The sequence below is a fragment of the Suncus etruscus genome, chromosome X (genome assembly GCF_024139225.1).
Source record: "Suncus etruscus isolate mSunEtr1 chromosome X, mSunEtr1.pri.cur, whole genome shotgun sequence".
NCBI classification, from domain to species: domain Eukaryota; kingdom Metazoa; phylum Chordata; class Mammalia; order Eulipotyphla; family Soricidae; genus Suncus; species Suncus etruscus.
Genome location: NC_064868.1, coordinates 70,037,259 through 70,055,567, shown reverse-complemented (window position 1 = coordinate 70,055,567; position 18,309 = coordinate 70,037,259). Strand labels below are relative to the sequence as shown.

Genomic DNA, 18,309 nt, shown 5'->3' with positions numbered 1-18,309 from the left:
TGGACCAGAGCAATAGCACAGCAGGTAGGACATTTGCCTCGCACATGGCTGACCAGGTTTGACCCCTAGCATCCCATATGATACCCTGAGCCTGCCAAGAGTAATTTCTGAGTGCTGCCAGTGTGGCGCCAAAATAAATACAAAACAAAAACAAAGAAGTGAGTTGCAGAAACAATCCCCTACAAATTCATGGCATGATAAGTCTAGAAGAGTAATACTACTGGCTTATAAAACCTTTTCACTTTAATTGAAATGAAAGTCAAGCCTATAACTTAATTAGTAAAAATGTAGCTTCTAGGAAAAGCTATATCTGAATTTTTGTTTTAGGGCCACACCTGGTGATCTGCCTACCTTTGCCTGCACTCAGGGAATATTCCTGATGTCACTTGAGGGACCATATGTAGTGCTGATATCAAACAGGGGTCAGTTGTATGCAAGACAAGCTCCCTACTCAGAGTACAATTTCTCCAGCCTCATATATGAATATTAAGCAAAAAGTAGATTAGGAAAATCTACATGTACAAATGTTTTTAAGCCTACAAATCAGTGCTTATTCCAGTGAAACAAAGTCAACAGGATAGCAGCTCAGTGTTAAAGCCTAGAAATATGGTGCGAAGGACCTGCAGAGCTAGTGGTTACCAAGTTTACCCAAGATGTGCTCGGAGTCCTCTTACATTACACTAGCAATACCTGGAAAAGTAGGTGATGTCAGAGATTGTATCTGAGTTTTGCATGCAACCCCACCCCTGTACCATCTCCTCATTCCTAAGTATAGTTTTAAAGCTTGAGAGACAATGATAAGTACTATTTTATGAGGGTTTAGTGCCACTGCAAACAGAAAGTTTGAGAAACTATTCAAGTGGGGAGGTACCGAAGAGTCAGAAAGTCATTTGTAAAACTCTATATTAACTATAATTTTTAGCAAAAACGAGCAATGTGTAATAATGCTGACTGTTAGTAATAGCCTCTTTTGAAGTGTTTCACCACAGGATACCACTGGCATTTTATTTATTTTTTTTAGTTTGGTTTTTGGGCCAAACCTGGCTGCAGTCAGGGGTTACTCCTGGCTAACTATTCAGAAATCGCTCCTTGCAGACATGGGGGACCATATGGGATATCATGATTTGAACCACTGTCCATCCTGAGCTTGCAAGGCAAATAAATGCCCTACGGCTGTGCTATCTCCCCGGCCCCAACACTGGCATTTTAGATAAAACAGATCATTGTTCAAGAATCTTACTCCTCTAGCTCCCAATAGATCATTTAGCACTTTTGACTCCCACCTACTAAATAAAAAACACACTCTCTTACTTGTCATCATGCCAATCAAAAACACCTTTTGGAGAACCAGTGATCAAGATTGATTCCCAGAATATTCAACAATAATTTAATAACTTTTAAAAGATACAGGTTATCTTTTAGAAGGATGGGAATATGGCATTAAGTTCTCATTTCCAAACTAGATGGGACTATTATTAAGAACTAAAGGGGCTGGAGAGAAAGCACAGTGGCGTTTGCCTTGCAAGCAGCCGATCCAGGACCAAAGGTGGTTGGTTCGAATCCCAGCATCCTATGTGGTCCCCCGTGCCTGCCAGGAGCTATTTCTGAGCAGACAGTCAGGAGTAACCCCTGAGGACCGCCGAGTGTGTCCCAAAAACCAAAAAAAGAAAAAAGAACTAAAAACCAAATTGAGGGACCCCAGATGCCAGCACCCCTATCTGCCTGACTTCTGTGCTATGCTGCATTTTCGGCCTGATTTCATCTGTAGGTGGCTCATCTGCAGACGGCTTGCCTTCCCTGGAAGTGAGTTTAAATGTCCAGAAAGGGGAAGACGCTGAACTCTGGAACTCAGATGCCAGCACCCCTATCTGCCAGTCTTCTGTGCTGTACTGCATTTTCAGCCTGATTTCATCCTGTGTGTGGCTCATCTGTGGACGGCTTGCCTTCCCTGGAGCCTTCCCTGGAGGTGAGTTTACATGCTCAGAAAGGGAAGAGCCAGAGGAGCTGGACAGCTCCGCTTCCCTTCTCGGTGATGCACATCATTTAGCCAATGAATACAAACACAACATGTAGAAAAACCCACAATACAAGCGTGACAATGGGGAAAAAACACAAGACAGCGCCAGACATAGAGAATGACGATGGCAACTCTGATGACTTGAACATGACCAACCAACTAGTCAGTCTCTCAGATAAGGAGTTTAGAGTCGCAATATGAAAGATGTTCAAAGAACTCAAAGAAAGTATAGAAGTGAACACTAATAAGAATTGAGAATAAGAAGATAGAAATCAGAAAACTCCAAACTGATATTTCAGGTCAAATATCAGGTCTGAAAAACTCAGTAGATGAATTGAAGAAAACCATGGTTGAGCTTTCCCAGGGGTTAACAGAAGCTGAGGATAGAATTAGTACACTGGAAGATTAAATGAATAACAATTCCATACAACAGAAAAAATTGGAAAAAAGCCTAAAGCAAATGATCAAACAATGGAAAAATTACTCAAAGAATGGAAACACATAAAAATAAAAGTCTATGATGATAAGCTCAACTAAAACAACTTAAGAATCATTGGAGTCCCAGAGACCCAGGAAAAAAATCTTCAGGAAGAATCAACGGTCAAAAACATCATTAAAGAGAAACTAAAAGAGCTAACGAATAAATGTGATCAAATCCTGCATAACTGAAGAGTACCAACTAAAAGAGACCCCAGAAAAAACATCCCAAGACACATCCTAGTCACAATGACGAATCCCACAGATAGAGACAGAATTCTGAAAGCAGCAAGATCGAAAAGAGAAATTACATTCAAGGGAACATCCTTGAGATTTACTGCAGACCTGTCACCAGAAATACTCAAGGCCAGAAGGCAGTGGTGGGACATAGTAACAAAACTCAATGAAATAAATGCATCGCCTAGAATACTGCACCCAGCAACACTCACTTTCTGGTTTGAAGGAACAATACATGGTTTCACAGACAAAAAACAGCTCAGAAACTTTACAGACTCAAACCCAGTCTTAAGAGAAAATTAAACAGCCTACTTTAAGACAAGACTGATCAACAGACACAACAAACTTTGATATAAAGATGGAACTAACTCCCAGGACAATTCTTTCTCTCAATGTCAATGAACTAAATGCACCAGTTAAGACACACAGAGTGGCTAAATGGATCAAAAAACTCAATCCAACCTTCTGCTGCCTAAAAGAAACGTACCCGAATAGTCAGAACAAACATAGACTCAAAATAAAAGGCTGGAGGAAAATCATCCAAGCAAACAACACCCATAGAAAAGCTGGAATGGCCATACTAATATCAGATGATGCAAACTTTATACGTAGGAAAGTTGGGACAAAGATGGACATTTTGTATTAATCAAGGGATACGTACAGCAGGAAGAAATCACTCTCCTAAACATATATGCACCGATTGAGGGGCCAGAAAAATATTTGATAAAATTGTTGACAAATCTGAAAAATAATATCAATAACAGCACAATAATTGTGGGAGACCTCAACATGGCATTGTCAACACTTGATAGGTCAACCAGACTGAAACCCAACAAGAATATACTAAACCTGAACAGAGAAATGGAAGAAAGAGGCCTAGTAGATATAGACAGGACACTCCACCCCCAGAATCCTGGATACACATTCTTCTCTAATGTACATGGGACATTCTCCAGGATAAACTACATGCTAGCACATAAAACATACCTCCATAATATCAAGAGGATAGAAATTTTGCAGGCTACCTTCGCTGACCACAAGGCCCTGAAATTATATGTAAAATACAAGGGGACACAGAAGAAAAACTTTAATACCTGGAAGTTAAACAGCCTAATACTGAATAACCAGTGGGCCCAAGATGAAATGAAAAAGAAAATCAAAACCTTCCTGAAAACAAATGACAATGGAGATACAAACTATCAGAACCTATGGGACACAGCAAAAGCAGTACTGAGAGGAAAGAAATTTTTTTTGCAAGCACACATCAGGAAAGAAGAAGGGGCATACCTGAACAGCTTAATGACGCAGCTCATAGAACTAGAAAGTACTCAACAAAAGGACCGAAAAATAGGGAGACAGAAGGAAATAACAAAGCTGAGAGCAGAAATCAATGAAGTGGAAACCCAAAAAACAATCCAAAAGATCAACGAAAGCAGAAGTTGGTTCTTTGAAAAAATAAACAAGATTGATAGACCACTGGCAAAACTAACAAAGAAAAAGAGAGAGAAACTTGATAACTCATATTAGGAATGAAAAAGGAAGATCACTACTGATATGGTAGAGATTCTAAGGGTAAACAGAAACTACTTCGAGAAACTCTATGCCAATAAAATGAAAACATGGAAGAAATGGATAAATTTTTGGACTCTTATACTCTTCCACAGTTGAAGGAAGAGGATGTAGCATATCTAAACACACCCATCACTATTGAGGAAATTAAGACAGTAATCAAATGTCTGCCCAAAAACAAAAGCCCAGGCCCAGATAGATTTACTAATGAATTCTTTCAAACCTTTCAAGAGGAACTACTACCAATCCTAGAAAGACTCTTCCTTGAAATTGAAAAAACAGGAAAACTTCCAAATAGCTTTTATGAAGTCAACATCACGTTGATACCTAAACGAGACAGAGATGCTATGAAAAAAGAAAATTACAGAACAATATCGCTGATGAATACAGATACAAAGATCCTCAACAAAATCCTGGCAAATAGGATTCAATGCCTCATTAAGAAGATCATCCACTACGATCAAGTAGGTTTCATCCCAGGAATGCAAGGATGGTTTAACATCCATAAATCTATCAACATAATACACAACATCAACAACAGGAAAAATAGAAACCACATGATCATATCAATAGATGCAGAGCATTTGATAAGGTCCAACACCCATTCTTGATCAAAACTCTCAGCAAGATGGGAATGGAAGGAACCTTTCTTAATATAGTTAAGGCCATCTACCACAAGCCAGAGGCAAATATTGTCCTCAATGGAGAAAAACTGAAAGCCTTTCCTCTAAATTCTGGCAAAAGACAAGGCTGTCCTCTCTCACCACTTCTTCAACATAGCACTGGAAGTACTTGCTATAGTGATTAGGCAAGAAAAAGATATCAAGGGAATCCAGATAGGAAAGGAAGAAGTCGAGCTCTCGCTGTTTGCAGATGACATGATACTCAGAAAACCCTAAAGTCTCTCTGAAAAAGCTTCTAGAAACAATAGACTCATATAGCAAGGTGGCAGGCTACAAAATTAACACACAAAAATCAATGGCCTTTCTATACACCAGTAGTAATAAGGAAGAAATGGACATTAAGAAAACAACCCCATTCACATTAGTGCCACACAAACTCAAATATCTTGGAATCAACTTGACTAAAAATGTGAAGGACCTATACAAAGAAAACTATAAAACTCTCCTCCAAGAAATAACAGAGGACACGTGGAAATGGAAGCATATACCCTGCTCATGGATTGGCAGGATTCACATCATCAAAATGGCAATACTCCCCAAAGCATTGTACAGATTTAATGCGATCCCTCTAAAAATACCCAAGACATTCTTCAAAGAAGTGGATCAGGCACTTTTGAAATTCATTTGGAATAATAAACACCCTAGAATAGCTAAAGTAATCATTGGGAAAAAGAATATGGAAGTAATTACTTTCTCCAACTTTAAACTGTACTACAAAGCAGTAGTTATCAAAACAGCATTGTATTGGAATAAAGACAGGTACTCAGATCAGTGGAATAAGGTTGAATACTCAGAGAAGGTTCCCCAGACATACAATCACCTAATTTTTGATAAAGGAGGAAAAAATCCTAAATGGAGAAAAGAAAGCCTCTTCAACAAGTGGTGTTGGCACAACTGGCTAGCCAGTTGCAAAAAATTGAACTTAGATCCCTAGCTAACATCATGTATGAAGGTAAAATCCAAATGGATGAAAGACCTCGATATCAGACCCGAAACCATAAGATATATAGAATAACACGTAGGTAAAACACTCCAGGACATTGAGACTAAAGGCATCTTCAAAGAGGAACCTGCACTCTTCAAGCAAGTGAAAGCAGAGATTAACAGATGGGAATATATTAAACTGAGAAGCTTCTGCACCTCAAAGGAAATAGTGCCCAGGATACAAGAGCCACCCACTGAGTGGGAGAAACTATTCACCCAATACCCATCAGATAAGGGGCTAATCTCCAAAATATACAAGGCACTAACAGAAATTTACAAGAAAAAAACATCTAATCCCATCAAAAAATGGGGAGAAGAAATGGACAGACACTTTGACAAAGAAGAAATACAAATGGCCAAAAGACACATGAAAAAATGCTCCACCTCACTAATTATCAGGGAGATGCAAATCAAAACAACTATGAGGTACCACCTCACACCCCAGAGAATGGCACACATCACAAAGAATGAGAATAAGCAGTGTTGGCGGGGATGTGGAGAGAAGGGAACTCTTATCCACTGCTGGTGCGAATGCCTTCTAGTTCAACCTTTATGGAACCTTTATGGAGATTCCTCCAAAAACTGGAAATCGAGCTCCCATACGACCCAGCTATACCAATTCCAGGAATATACCCTAGAAACACAAAAATACAATGCAAAAATCCCTTCCTTACACCTATATTCATTGCAGCAGTATTTACCATAACAAAACTATGGAAACAGCCAAGATACTCTTCAACAGATGAATGGCTAAAGAAACTGTGGTACATATACACAATGGAATATTATGCAGCTGTCAGGAGAGATGAAGTCATGAAATTTTCCTATACATGGATGTCCATGGAATCTATTATGCTGAGTGAAATAAGTCAGAGAGAGAGAGAAAGATGCAGAATGTTCTCACTCATCTATGGGTTTTAAGAAAAATAAAAGACATCTTGGAATAAAAACTTTCAGACACAAAAGAAAAAAGAGCTGGAAGTTACAGCTCACCTCATGAAGATCACTGCAAACAGGGATGATTTTAGTTAGAGAAGTAACTACATTTTGAACTATCCTAATAATGAGAATGTACAAGGGAAATAGAAAGCCTGTCTAGAGTACAGGCGGGGTTGGTTGGGGAGGAGGGAGATTTGGGACATTGGTGATGGGTAGTGTTCTTTACATGACTGGAACCCAAACACAATCATGGATGTAATAAAGTTGTTTAAATTAAAAAAAAGAGAAATGAAAAAAAATTGAAGTGAAGTGAGTGAGCGCAAGCAAGAGAGTGACTGTGGTGACAAAACAAAACAAAAAGTGAATTAAATAACAAGAAAATAAAGTGAATACTATTATATATTTGAAGGTATTTAGTAATATTAATTATTGTCCTTGGCAGAGGTCACACCTTGCAATGCTTATAGTTTATTCTTGACTCTGGTTTCTGAGATCATACCTGGTAAGGCTCACGGGGCCATATATATTGTCGGACTGATATCATTTTGTTTTTGTTTTGTACTACACTGTACTGTGCTCAGAATTACTTCTGGCTTTGCACTCAGGGAACACTCCTGGCAGGCTCAGGGGACTATATGTGGTAAGAGGGATTGAACCCAGGTCCACTACACTATTTCTCCAGCACCATGGTATCACTTTTTAAATGATGATGTCTACGTTTCTCTTTTAAAACATAATAAAAATTTTAACTATGACTTGGTAAGGTAAGGGTTCCTAAGAGTAACATTCTATATTTTCTTCACTTTTAATTATTCTCACAGTTTTCTATAAAATTCTAAAATAATGCTCATAAATAACATGACTGATGAGAAGCAAAGGTTTTTAATTAAAATGAGTCAAAACAACTTGTTTGAAGACAGAATTTAAAACTGTTTACTTGGGGTGTTTACTAAGTGAAACATAAATTTAAATTCTTAAGCTAAATTTAGAAACCATTAAATCTATGATTTTTTTCCTAATTTCATTTAGCAGATGAAAACTGGTAATTTTAATAGGAAATAAAAGGCTAAAATTAAAAGAAAAACAAACTGTTTAAGCAGTCCCTTAAAATTCAATCAGACTCATTTGGAGAAGAGTGTGGGCCACACCTGGCAATGCTCAGGGTTAACTCCAGGATCTGTGCTACAAAATCATTCTTGGTGGAGCTTGCAGAAATAGATGTGGGGCTGGAAATAAATAGTGGTCTCCTGCATGTAAAGCAAGTGTCATAACCCTCACCACAATCAATCACACATTTTACAATAACCAATGAATAAATACTTCGAATTTTTACTAAAATGTGAAAATAAATTAGTTCAATAATCGAAAAATTTTAAAGAAACGTAAAGCCAAAACTGTAAGGTTACAGTTTTTCTATCATCAGAACTGACTTTATATATAATAAGAATATACTTTATTAAGTGAGCTAAGCTACAAGCATATCAAAGCTTCACAGAGTTCTAAATCAATTCTTCAACTTTTTGCTATAACTCTTGAGACTAAGGGGCTGTTTTCTAATGATACTGCAGAAATGAACTAAATCTCACAAGGTTGTAGGGAAAAAAGACAAAGTAACATTATTTGTACAAGAAAGCACCACTAAGCATTTACATGGATTAATAAGGTTTTATGCCATATAAAATTCATAATCAAACATCTTTGTACAAATTATTCTTAGAAAAATTAAGTGATACTCACTGAGGATTTATAAACCTGTTCACAAGTTTCATTTGGTAATCTGCAGAAAGCCTCAACAGCCAATTCTGCAGCAATTCCTTCAAACTTTGAAGATAACTACACTGAAAGAGGAAAAAAATTATTTTCAAAATTATTCTCCATTGAGAACATCAAAAGATTAGAGATAAAAAAGGTTGCAGAGATGATGCCAGGTAATTCATAACCCAACAGCTTCTACTCTAACCTCACCAGACTGAGAAAGATGAGATGAATGCAAGTACACATTTATTTTACCATTTTCTCTACAACAAACACGCATCTACATACTGCTCAGCCTCCAATTATCACTCCAAGAGGATTCTTGTTTCTTTAAATTAGACTAATTTACAACCTCTAGTACATCATTAAATACAGCATTACCCGCCTCTTAATGTCTTCCTTCAGAGATCCTTTGAAGTTGTGACAGATACGAGTCTTCCACTCTTTTTACCTTGTCTACAGCTACAATTTACTCCTTCTGGGTGGCTATAATTTTATCTTTCTTCTGTGAGCATGAAAAACAATTCTAGATTTTCCTAAAATCTTAGGCCTTGTCTTGATTTTTCAGAGCCTCATTCACATACATACAATCTCTCATACGCACACACAAAACAAAATTTCTATAGTACTGTGTCCAGGACAAGTATGAGAATCATCATATCTGAATTTAAGGTCATATACATGACTGCAAAACCGAACATCGAAAAGCTTTCTTAAATGTCTTGATAAATAATGGCCTAGCTATACTTGAATACTGTTGTTGATAGGGTGCTCATTACTACTTCATGATTATCTGAATTAAAAACTTTTAAAAACTGACAAATAGAATTCAGGGTATAAAATATGTTCAAGTTAAAATTAAATTGGTACAATATAAAATAATCTTTTTTTTAGTTTGTGGGCCACACCAGGCAATCAGGGGTTACTACTGGCTCTTTACTCAGAAATTGCTCCTGACCATATGGGATGGCGGGAATCGAACCTGAGTCCGTCCCAGGTTGGCAGCGTGCAAGGCTGAGATCATTACAGTTCTTTCCAGACCATCTCTTCTGAAGCCCCCTACTCAAAACTATATCCTCCACAACAAGCTTCATGTTTTGAAAAGTATATTTTTAAGCCACAAACTCAATTTCTGGGTCCCACAGGAATAGCACACTGGCAAAGAATGACTGCCCTGCAAACAAGCAGTGGCCATGAATACCCAATGTTGCCCAAAGCGCCCAACAGTGTCTTGGCAGCTTTGCTGTCTGTGATTCCCCCACACTGCCATAGATTCCAGCTGTACCTCTGCCAGGTGGCTAAGGGATGAAAAACAATGTGAACACCACAGCCAGAAAGTGAAACACCTGAAGATCATGATGAATGTGAGCATAACAGCACTCCCCAACTCAGCAAGCAGTACAATAATAATTTGTATGCCCCGACTAAAGAGAGTGACTGCCAATGCGCATGAGCACTGCAACTAAACGTAGTACAAAACTTGATCACCAAAGCTAAGTGTGCAAGCACCACAACCTGATGTTCAATTCCCAGCAAGCACCACAGCAAAATATGGACAAACACCACAGTTATAGATACCCCTCCACTATAGCAACATTAACAATAATAAAGGAAGGAGGGAAAACAAAAATAAGAGACTTGAAAAAAATAGAAACTTATTCTGCATCTATTCATATCCTTCTGATTCATTTTATCTAAAGGCAAAAGAAAAGAAGAGCAAGAGAATCGATCTTAGCAGGAAATTTGCCACTTTGACAGTAGGTAGAGTAGGTCAGGGAAGAGAACACTATGGCAATGATAGAGAGAAGTAGTCACTTTGGACAAGGACTGAGTGCTGAAAGGAGATAAAGTGATATGAATTACATACTAACAGTAGATGTATTGTAAACTACAGTGCCTAAAAGAGAACAAAAGAAAAGAAAAATTGCCTACCACAGAGTAGGCAGGGAGCAGTAGCAAAAAGTGGGGTGGTGGTGGAGCTAATTGGATACTCGTGAAGAGACTGATGCAGGAACATTGTATACCTGAAGCCCAATCATAGATAATTTTGTAATTTGTAACTTACAGTGATTTTATAGTTTTTAATTTTATGGAAAAAAAATCAAATTTTCACTTTTCTTCCAACAGTACACATACCTGCATATCCATCTAATTATCTATAATAGCTTCTTCGCAGTCTTAAAGGGTAGTTGGAACCTTTTCGCACTTCACTATCCATTCAAGCAAATCCCTCTTAACTATTCTTCCTATCTTCATGGTTCTTCTGAAATTGTACACCTACAATTATTCTGTTTTTCTCCACATCTTTCTTCTTAACTGGCTCCTTCCATTCTACCTATGAACAAGTTAAGGTTTTCCTCATTCTAATGAAAATAAAAAGTACACAAATTTTCTAGATTCAAAGTCCAATAATACCTACCTCACTGTCTCCCTCTTTCTTTTAGACAAATTTTTTTTAAGACACATGTTTATATTTCCAGTCTTTGTTTCTCATTGATTCCTTAACATTGATTCTACCTCCATATTTCACTGAGTTGACAAAGTTAAACACCTTTGAAGTATCAATTCAAAATAAATGTATATTGCTGGCAACATTATTCCCTCACTTTTGATCATGCGCATTCTTTTTTTTTGGCTCTAATGTTCTCCTGGCTCTTTTCAGACTTATTTTATAGGTACTCCTCCTTTTCAATTGAGAACTAAATTCTATTTGTTGCTGAGGTAAGTCCTTGATACACTGAGTATATCTTTCTCTTTTCTCAATCTCAAATATAAACATGTGCATAAATCATATACTTATTGGGCCAAAGCCATAGCACAGCAGTAGGGCATTTGCCATGAAAGTGACCGACCCAGGATGAACCTGGTTCGATTCCTGGCATCCCATATGGTCCATCGAGCCAGGAGAGATTTCTGAGCGCAGAGCCAGGAGTAACCCAAGCGTCACTGGGTGTGGCCCAAAAACCAAAAAAATATTATGTACTTATTAGTTGAACCAACTGAAATTTCAAACTATCAAATATTTCTTCTAATCTACATATATTTCACATGCCATTAGATTGATGGAATAAGAGAGCAAGAAAACTAAATAAATGGGCTGTAGAGATAGTACAGCAGGTATGAAACTTGCTTTGCATATTGCCAACCCAAATTCAATTTTGCCACTAGATATAATTCACTGAGCACCACTAGTAGTGACATCTAAGCATACAACCAAGAGTAGCCATGAGTACAACTAGGTGTTGCTCAAAGACACAAAAAAGAAAACCCAATTAGAAAACTGGAAGATAGTTTTTAATAGTTGCATATTAAGATGCTAGAAATTGTAGAGCTGGGGAGAAGTGGTATATATTGTCACTTAAACATTATTAGCTACTATTAGCTACAAAGAATATAAATAAACCTTAAACTGAAGGCAAGTGATAGGCAATTAATGAGGTATGATTTGATTACAACAAACACTAACTATACCATTTTTTCCTGTCTATGTGGCCAATATCGACAGCTTTAAGGTGAAAAAAAACATGGTAAAAGAAACATTTCCTATGTCACTCTTGGAACAAGAATAGCCATTCATTTTATAAGAAAGTGAAAAATTCAGAAAGAACTTTTGAAAGATGAACTTCTGGAAGTCTCTCTGGTCTTCCCAAAAGAATAAGAATAAGACATTTAAATTTTACCAGAAGTTAGAATAATTTTATTAGCAAAATGAGTATGCTATACATAAAACTAATCTCAAAGTAAATTTTGCTTGCTTTTAGCATTAAGAATTCCTAGTGCCAAGAAGTATTTTAAGTACAGAAGGTTCTCAATAGCTAGTTATAAAATCAATGATTAAAGTACAAAAATTTAAACTATAACAAATTATGTATGGCTCATAATTGTCAGTTTATTTTTATAAATACTCATTTGCTACTTGCTTTAAGTTTCTGGTGTACCTGGAAACAATTTGGAGATATTACATGCAACAAAACCTCGCAAACATAATTTTTTACAAATATAAAATTTTATGCATTGACTTTGAGAGCTTAATACCTCAAGAATCCATGTCTACTCGATTACAGTGACTGTGGAATCCTGTAATATTAGTCACAGAATTAAACTTCCTACTTAATTTAAGTGCAATAGTCTTTTCTTACCTTGAAATAAATGGTTGATGTAAAGAAGATCCATGCTAGAGGGTCAAAAATAAGCGGTTTCAGCTCTAGGAATTAAGAATGAAAGATTATTTCATATCATTTAATATCACATTAAAACAAATGACTTAAAATTTTTATATAATACATACCAGAGAAACTACTAAGAGGAATCCAGCTTACAAGCTGAAGGACTTGTGACCGAAAACAATGGCCATCCCAGATAGGAAGGCTCTTATACAAGAAAGCTTCGCAGGAATAAAACCCTTCCTGGAATACAAGTGAACGACAAAATCTTATAGACAACCTTCAGTCATAATTTCATTTTAATCAAACAGTTTATTTTGTGTGACTGTTGTTTTATATTTAGACTACGTTTTATGATCATTGTATTAGATGCCAGATTTCCTCATAAAATAATTAGCTTATTCATAACTGAATACATTATGACCTTAATCAATAAATTTCAAAGATCATAAAATATAATCAGTTTTAAAGAGGGTAAAGATTCATGTTATGTATTTTTCTGAGAAATAATGGAGTTCTAAAGTCAATAAAATATATGCAATATCATACATCAAGGCCTTGGAGGCCATTGACTAAATGCCAATAAGGTCAACAGAGGTCATTGATTATATATAAAACACTGGACAGAGCCATCTTGAGAGATCTAAGTATCTAAATTGTTTACATTTCCACCAAAGTGAGCATACATGCCTACCCATATATCATTGTCACCCTTAGATTTAAACAACAGTATGCAAGAAGGCTCTAATCTAGACTTGAATATGACAAATACTCACTAGATCATCTCATCCAAAACACAGCTAAAACCATCACCTCTATTACGAAGAGTACAGTTTTCGATCCTAAATTTCATGTGTTATTTCTAGAGTTGCTCAACTATGTACTGGATATAACCCTTAAATATCCCACAGGCAACTATTGAGTTAAAACTATATTCTTTCTAAATGTTTAGTTTCTCTCTCTTTTGTATTTTGGATCACATTTGGCAGCACTCAGGGATTACTCCTGGCTCTGTGCTCAGAAATAGCTCCTGGCAGGCACTGGTTGGAGGAAACCATATGGGATGCTGGGATTCGAACCATTGTTCTTCCTGGATCAGCTGCATGCAAGCAAAAGCCTTACTGTTGTGCTATCTCTCTGGCCCTTAGGATAACAGCTGGAAGAAATACAGCTATTATAAAAGATGTGTACCATACATAGGAATTCCAGAAGGGGAAGAAAAAGAGAAAGGGGAAGAACAAGTAGTGAGCAAGATATTGGGGTAGGTTTCTCTACTAATCCAAGAGGCAAAAGTGCCAAACAAAGCACATCATAACAGAGCAATACCAAGACCAAATGGTAGCAAAGAGAGATCAACTTTTTAAGTAGTAAGGGAGAAAAAAATACAAAAGTATAAAAGAAACAACTTAAGAATCAAACCATATCTTCTGTTTGAAACAATCTAAAGTTGGGGAAAGTAATGCCTCCCATACTCCTTTTCCCTAGGAGTGTTTTAGCTATTCGAGGGTGTTTATTGTTTCAAATGAACTTCATAAGTGTTTGATCCACTTCTTTGAAGAATGTCATGGGTGTCTTTAGAGGGATCGCATTAAATCTGTATAATGCTTTGGGGAGTATTGCCATTTTAATGATGTTAATCCTGCCAATCCATGAGCAGGGTATGTGTTTCCATTTCCGTGTGTCCTCTCTTAATTCTTGGAGCAGGGCTTTATAGTTTTTTTTGTATAGCTCCTTTACGACCTTGGTCAAGTTGACTCCAAGATATTTGAGTTTGTGTGGCACTAATGTAAATGGGATTGCCTTCTTAACGTCCATCTCTTCCCTATCATTTTTGGTGTATAAAAAGGCCATTGATTTCTGTGTGTTAATTTTGTAGCCTGCCACCTTGCTATATGCATCTATTGTTTCTATAAGCTTTTTGGTAATCTTTAGGGTTTTCTAAGTAGAATATCATGTCATCTGCAAACAGTGAGAGCTTGACTTCTTCCTTATCAAAACAGCATGGTATTGGAATAAAGACAGACCCTCAGATCAGTGGAATAGGGCTTGAGTTCTCAGAGAACGTTCCCCAGACATACAAACACCTAATTTTTGATAAAGGAGCAAGAAATCCCAAGTGGAGCAGGGAATACCTCTTCAACAAGTGGTGCTGGCAGAACTGGTTAGCCATTTGCAAAAAAGTGAACATAGACCCCCAGTTAACACCATGTACAAAGGTAAAATCCAAATGGATTAAAGACCTTGATATCAGACCTGATACCACAAGGTATATAGAACAACACATAGGTAAAACACTCCATGACATTGAGACTAAAGGTATCTTCAAGGAGGAAACTGCACTTTCCAAGTAAGTGGAAGCAGAGATAAACAGATGGTAATACATTAAGCTGAGAAGCTTCTGTACCTCAAAAGAAATAGTGCCTAGGATACAAGAGCCACCCACTGAGTGGGAGAAACTATTCACCCAATACCCATCAGATAAGGGGCTAATCTCCGAAATATACAGGACACTGACAGAACTTTACAAGAAAAAAATCTAATCCCATCAAAAAATGGGGAGAAGAAATGAACAAAAACTTTGATAAAAAAGAAATACAAATGGTCAAATGGCACATGAAAAAATGCTCCTAATCAGTAATCATCAGGGAGATGCAAATCAAAACAACGATGAGATACCATCTCACACCACAGAGATTGGCACACATCACAAAGAACGAGAACAATAAGTGCTGGTGGGGATGTGGAGAGAAAGGAACTCTTATCCTTTGCTGGTGGGAATGCTGTCTAGTCCAACGTCTATGGAAAGCGATATGGAGATTCCTCCAAAACTGGAAATTGAGCTCCCATTCGACCCAGCTATTCCACTCCTACAGATATACCCTAGGAACACAAGAATACAATACAAAAAACCCTTCCTCACATCTATATTTATTGGAGCACTATTCACAATAGCCAGGCTCTGGAAACAACCAAGATGCCCTTCAACAGACGAATGGCTAAAGAAACTGTGGTACATATACACAATGGAATATTATGCAGCCGTCAGGAGAGATGAACTCATGAAATTTTCCTATACATGGATGTACATGGAATCTATCATGCTGAGTGAAATAAGTCAGAGGGAGATAGAGACGCAGAATAGTCTCACTCATCTATGGGTTTTAAGAAAAATAAAAGTCATTTTTCAACAATCTTGAGACAATGAGAGGAGGGCTGGAACTTTCAGCTCACTTCATGAAGCTCACCACAAAGAGTGGTGAGTGCAGTTATAGAAATAATTACACTAAGAACTACCATAACCATGTGAATGAATGAGGGAACTGGAAAGCCTGTCTAGAGTACAGGTGGGGGTGGGGTGGGATGGAGGGAGATTTGGGACATTGGTCGTGGGAATGTTGCACTGGTGAAGGAGGGTGTTCCTTATATGACTGAAACCTAATTACAATCATTTGTAATCAAGATGCTTAAATAAAGATATTAAAAATAAAAAATAAAACACTGAAAAGTGAAAAAAAAGAAACAATCCAGGCAAGAGTAGAATGACATATTTAAACTACTAAATGAAAGAAACTTTCAACCTAGAGTCCATTGACCAGCAAAATTCTCATTACAAGGGAGGGAAGGTTAAAAACATTCTCAGACAATAAAGAACTGCAATATTTAAGCCAATCAAACCCACCCTAAATGAGCTACTCAAAGAGAAATTACAGAAACCAAATCCCCAAATACAACAACAACCCTACACAATAGCACAACAGCCCTTTCTGTCAATAGTTTCCTTAAATGTCAATGGATTAATCTCTTTCCTGTCAAGTACTGATTCAGCTGTTTAGTTTGAGCAGGTGTCGAATAAACTGGTTTTTATAGATATCTATAATAATGTCCTAATGTTTTTAACCAGAAAAACGGGTGCAGAATGTGTTTGAAAGCATTTGGACCCCCACTAGAGTGCTCACTATAATAATTTTATTATGGCTATAATACATCCTTGCTCTTTTTTGTCCACAATGGTACTAGGAGATATAAGTTGGTCACCCTGATTCCACATCGCAATGCTATACTATATTAAAATCAGAAGACAGGGCTTCATTATGATAATTCCATAAAAAATTCTAATCTATTAGTTTTCTACTTGATTATGCCTGATAATATAATCTGTTTGTGTCCACAGATAGCAATGTGATATGCAACTGCATGCCACAAACTCCTGTTACAGAGTTCATTCACTGAATTTGTTACTGTAATCTGTTTTCAATTTTAGGTAGTTTACCATTATACCATAATGCTTATAATTTTAGATTGCTTTTAGGAAAGAAAATTGGATGCTCAAGACCCGTTAGACAATATTTCATGGTATCAACTCCTCTTCCTGTGTTCATTAACATATCATTTAGTTTTCTAGACTTGAAAATTATGATTGTTTTAAGAATGCTCTATGCACAATTTAACCCACAAAGTCTTTCTTTAGTAAAGGTTACCCTCACCAATCATGATTGTCCTAGTAAATGGACAACCTTTCCATCTGACTTGCTGGCTTTATGTATATTTTAAAGCATTCTGTACCATTTCACCTGGGTCAGCTTTTCAACTATAATCCAGTGTCTGTCCATGTGTGCACATGAACGTATGTGTTGGCCATCTCAATATCTGTCTTATGTCCGTCTGTAATATATAGAATATCTATGTTGTGTATTGCTCTTCTGACAAAAATAACACCTGCACCCCCTTTTCTTACCACCTTACAAATTCTTTTCTACTCCTTCAACACCCATCGGTTATTTCTCCCCATCTAACCCATTTTATCCTCAGTTCTTAAATCCTCACGAAGCAGAACATTCTACCCACCCCAGCAAGCTGCCAATCACTGTGATGGCACAGTGGTTGGGCATTTGCCTTGCGTGCGACTGACCCAGGATGGACCGTGGTTTGATCCTCCGGTGTCCCATATGGTCCCTCAAGTCAGGAGTGATTTCTGAGTGCATTGCCAGGAATAACCCCTGAGTGTCACCGGGTAGTGACCCAAGAAAAGAATATAAAAAGTGAGATCCGGGGCCGGGCGGTGGCGCTAAAGGTAAGGTGCCTGCCTTGCCTGCGCTAGCCTTGGACGGACCGCGGTTCGATCCCCCAGCGTCCCATATGGTCCCCCAAGCCAGGAGCAACTTCTGAGCACATAGCCAGGAGTAACCCCTGAGCGTTACCGGGTGTGGCCCAAAAACCCAAAAAAAAAAGTGAGATCCATTTTACTAAATTATATAATTTTTACTAATATATAATTTTATACATTCAATTCTATAATGGTCAATCTCTACAATTAGACGTTTTGTACTGGGGCTATAGTTCATTAGTACATATTTGATCCCTATGACCACAAAAGTTTGTTTCTTTGTGAAAAATTTTTACAAATTCTTTCTTCAAATCCAACAATATAATGGTAAATATGATTTTAATGCATATTTATTTGAGATGACTATTTGAATTAACAGAA

General features: G+C 37.2%; 1 protein-coding gene across 1 annotated transcript in view; it reads right to left on the bottom strand.

The window, feature by feature from the left end:
* CENPI (centromere protein I) overlaps positions 1–18,309 on the bottom strand; it is a 99,392-nt gene that overhangs the window by 18,257 nt on the left and 62,826 nt on the right. The window contains exons 14-17 of the mRNA XM_049766926.1: positions 12,950–13,067; positions 12,801–12,865; positions 8,667–8,744; positions 6,744–6,760 (exon numbers count right to left, since the gene is read on the bottom strand). Coding sequence (XP_049622883.1) covers positions 6,744–6,760; positions 8,667–8,744; positions 12,801–12,865; positions 12,950–13,067 — 278 coding nt within the window. The remainder of the gene's footprint in view (positions 1–6,743; positions 6,761–8,666; positions 8,745–12,800; positions 12,866–12,949; positions 13,068–18,309) is intronic.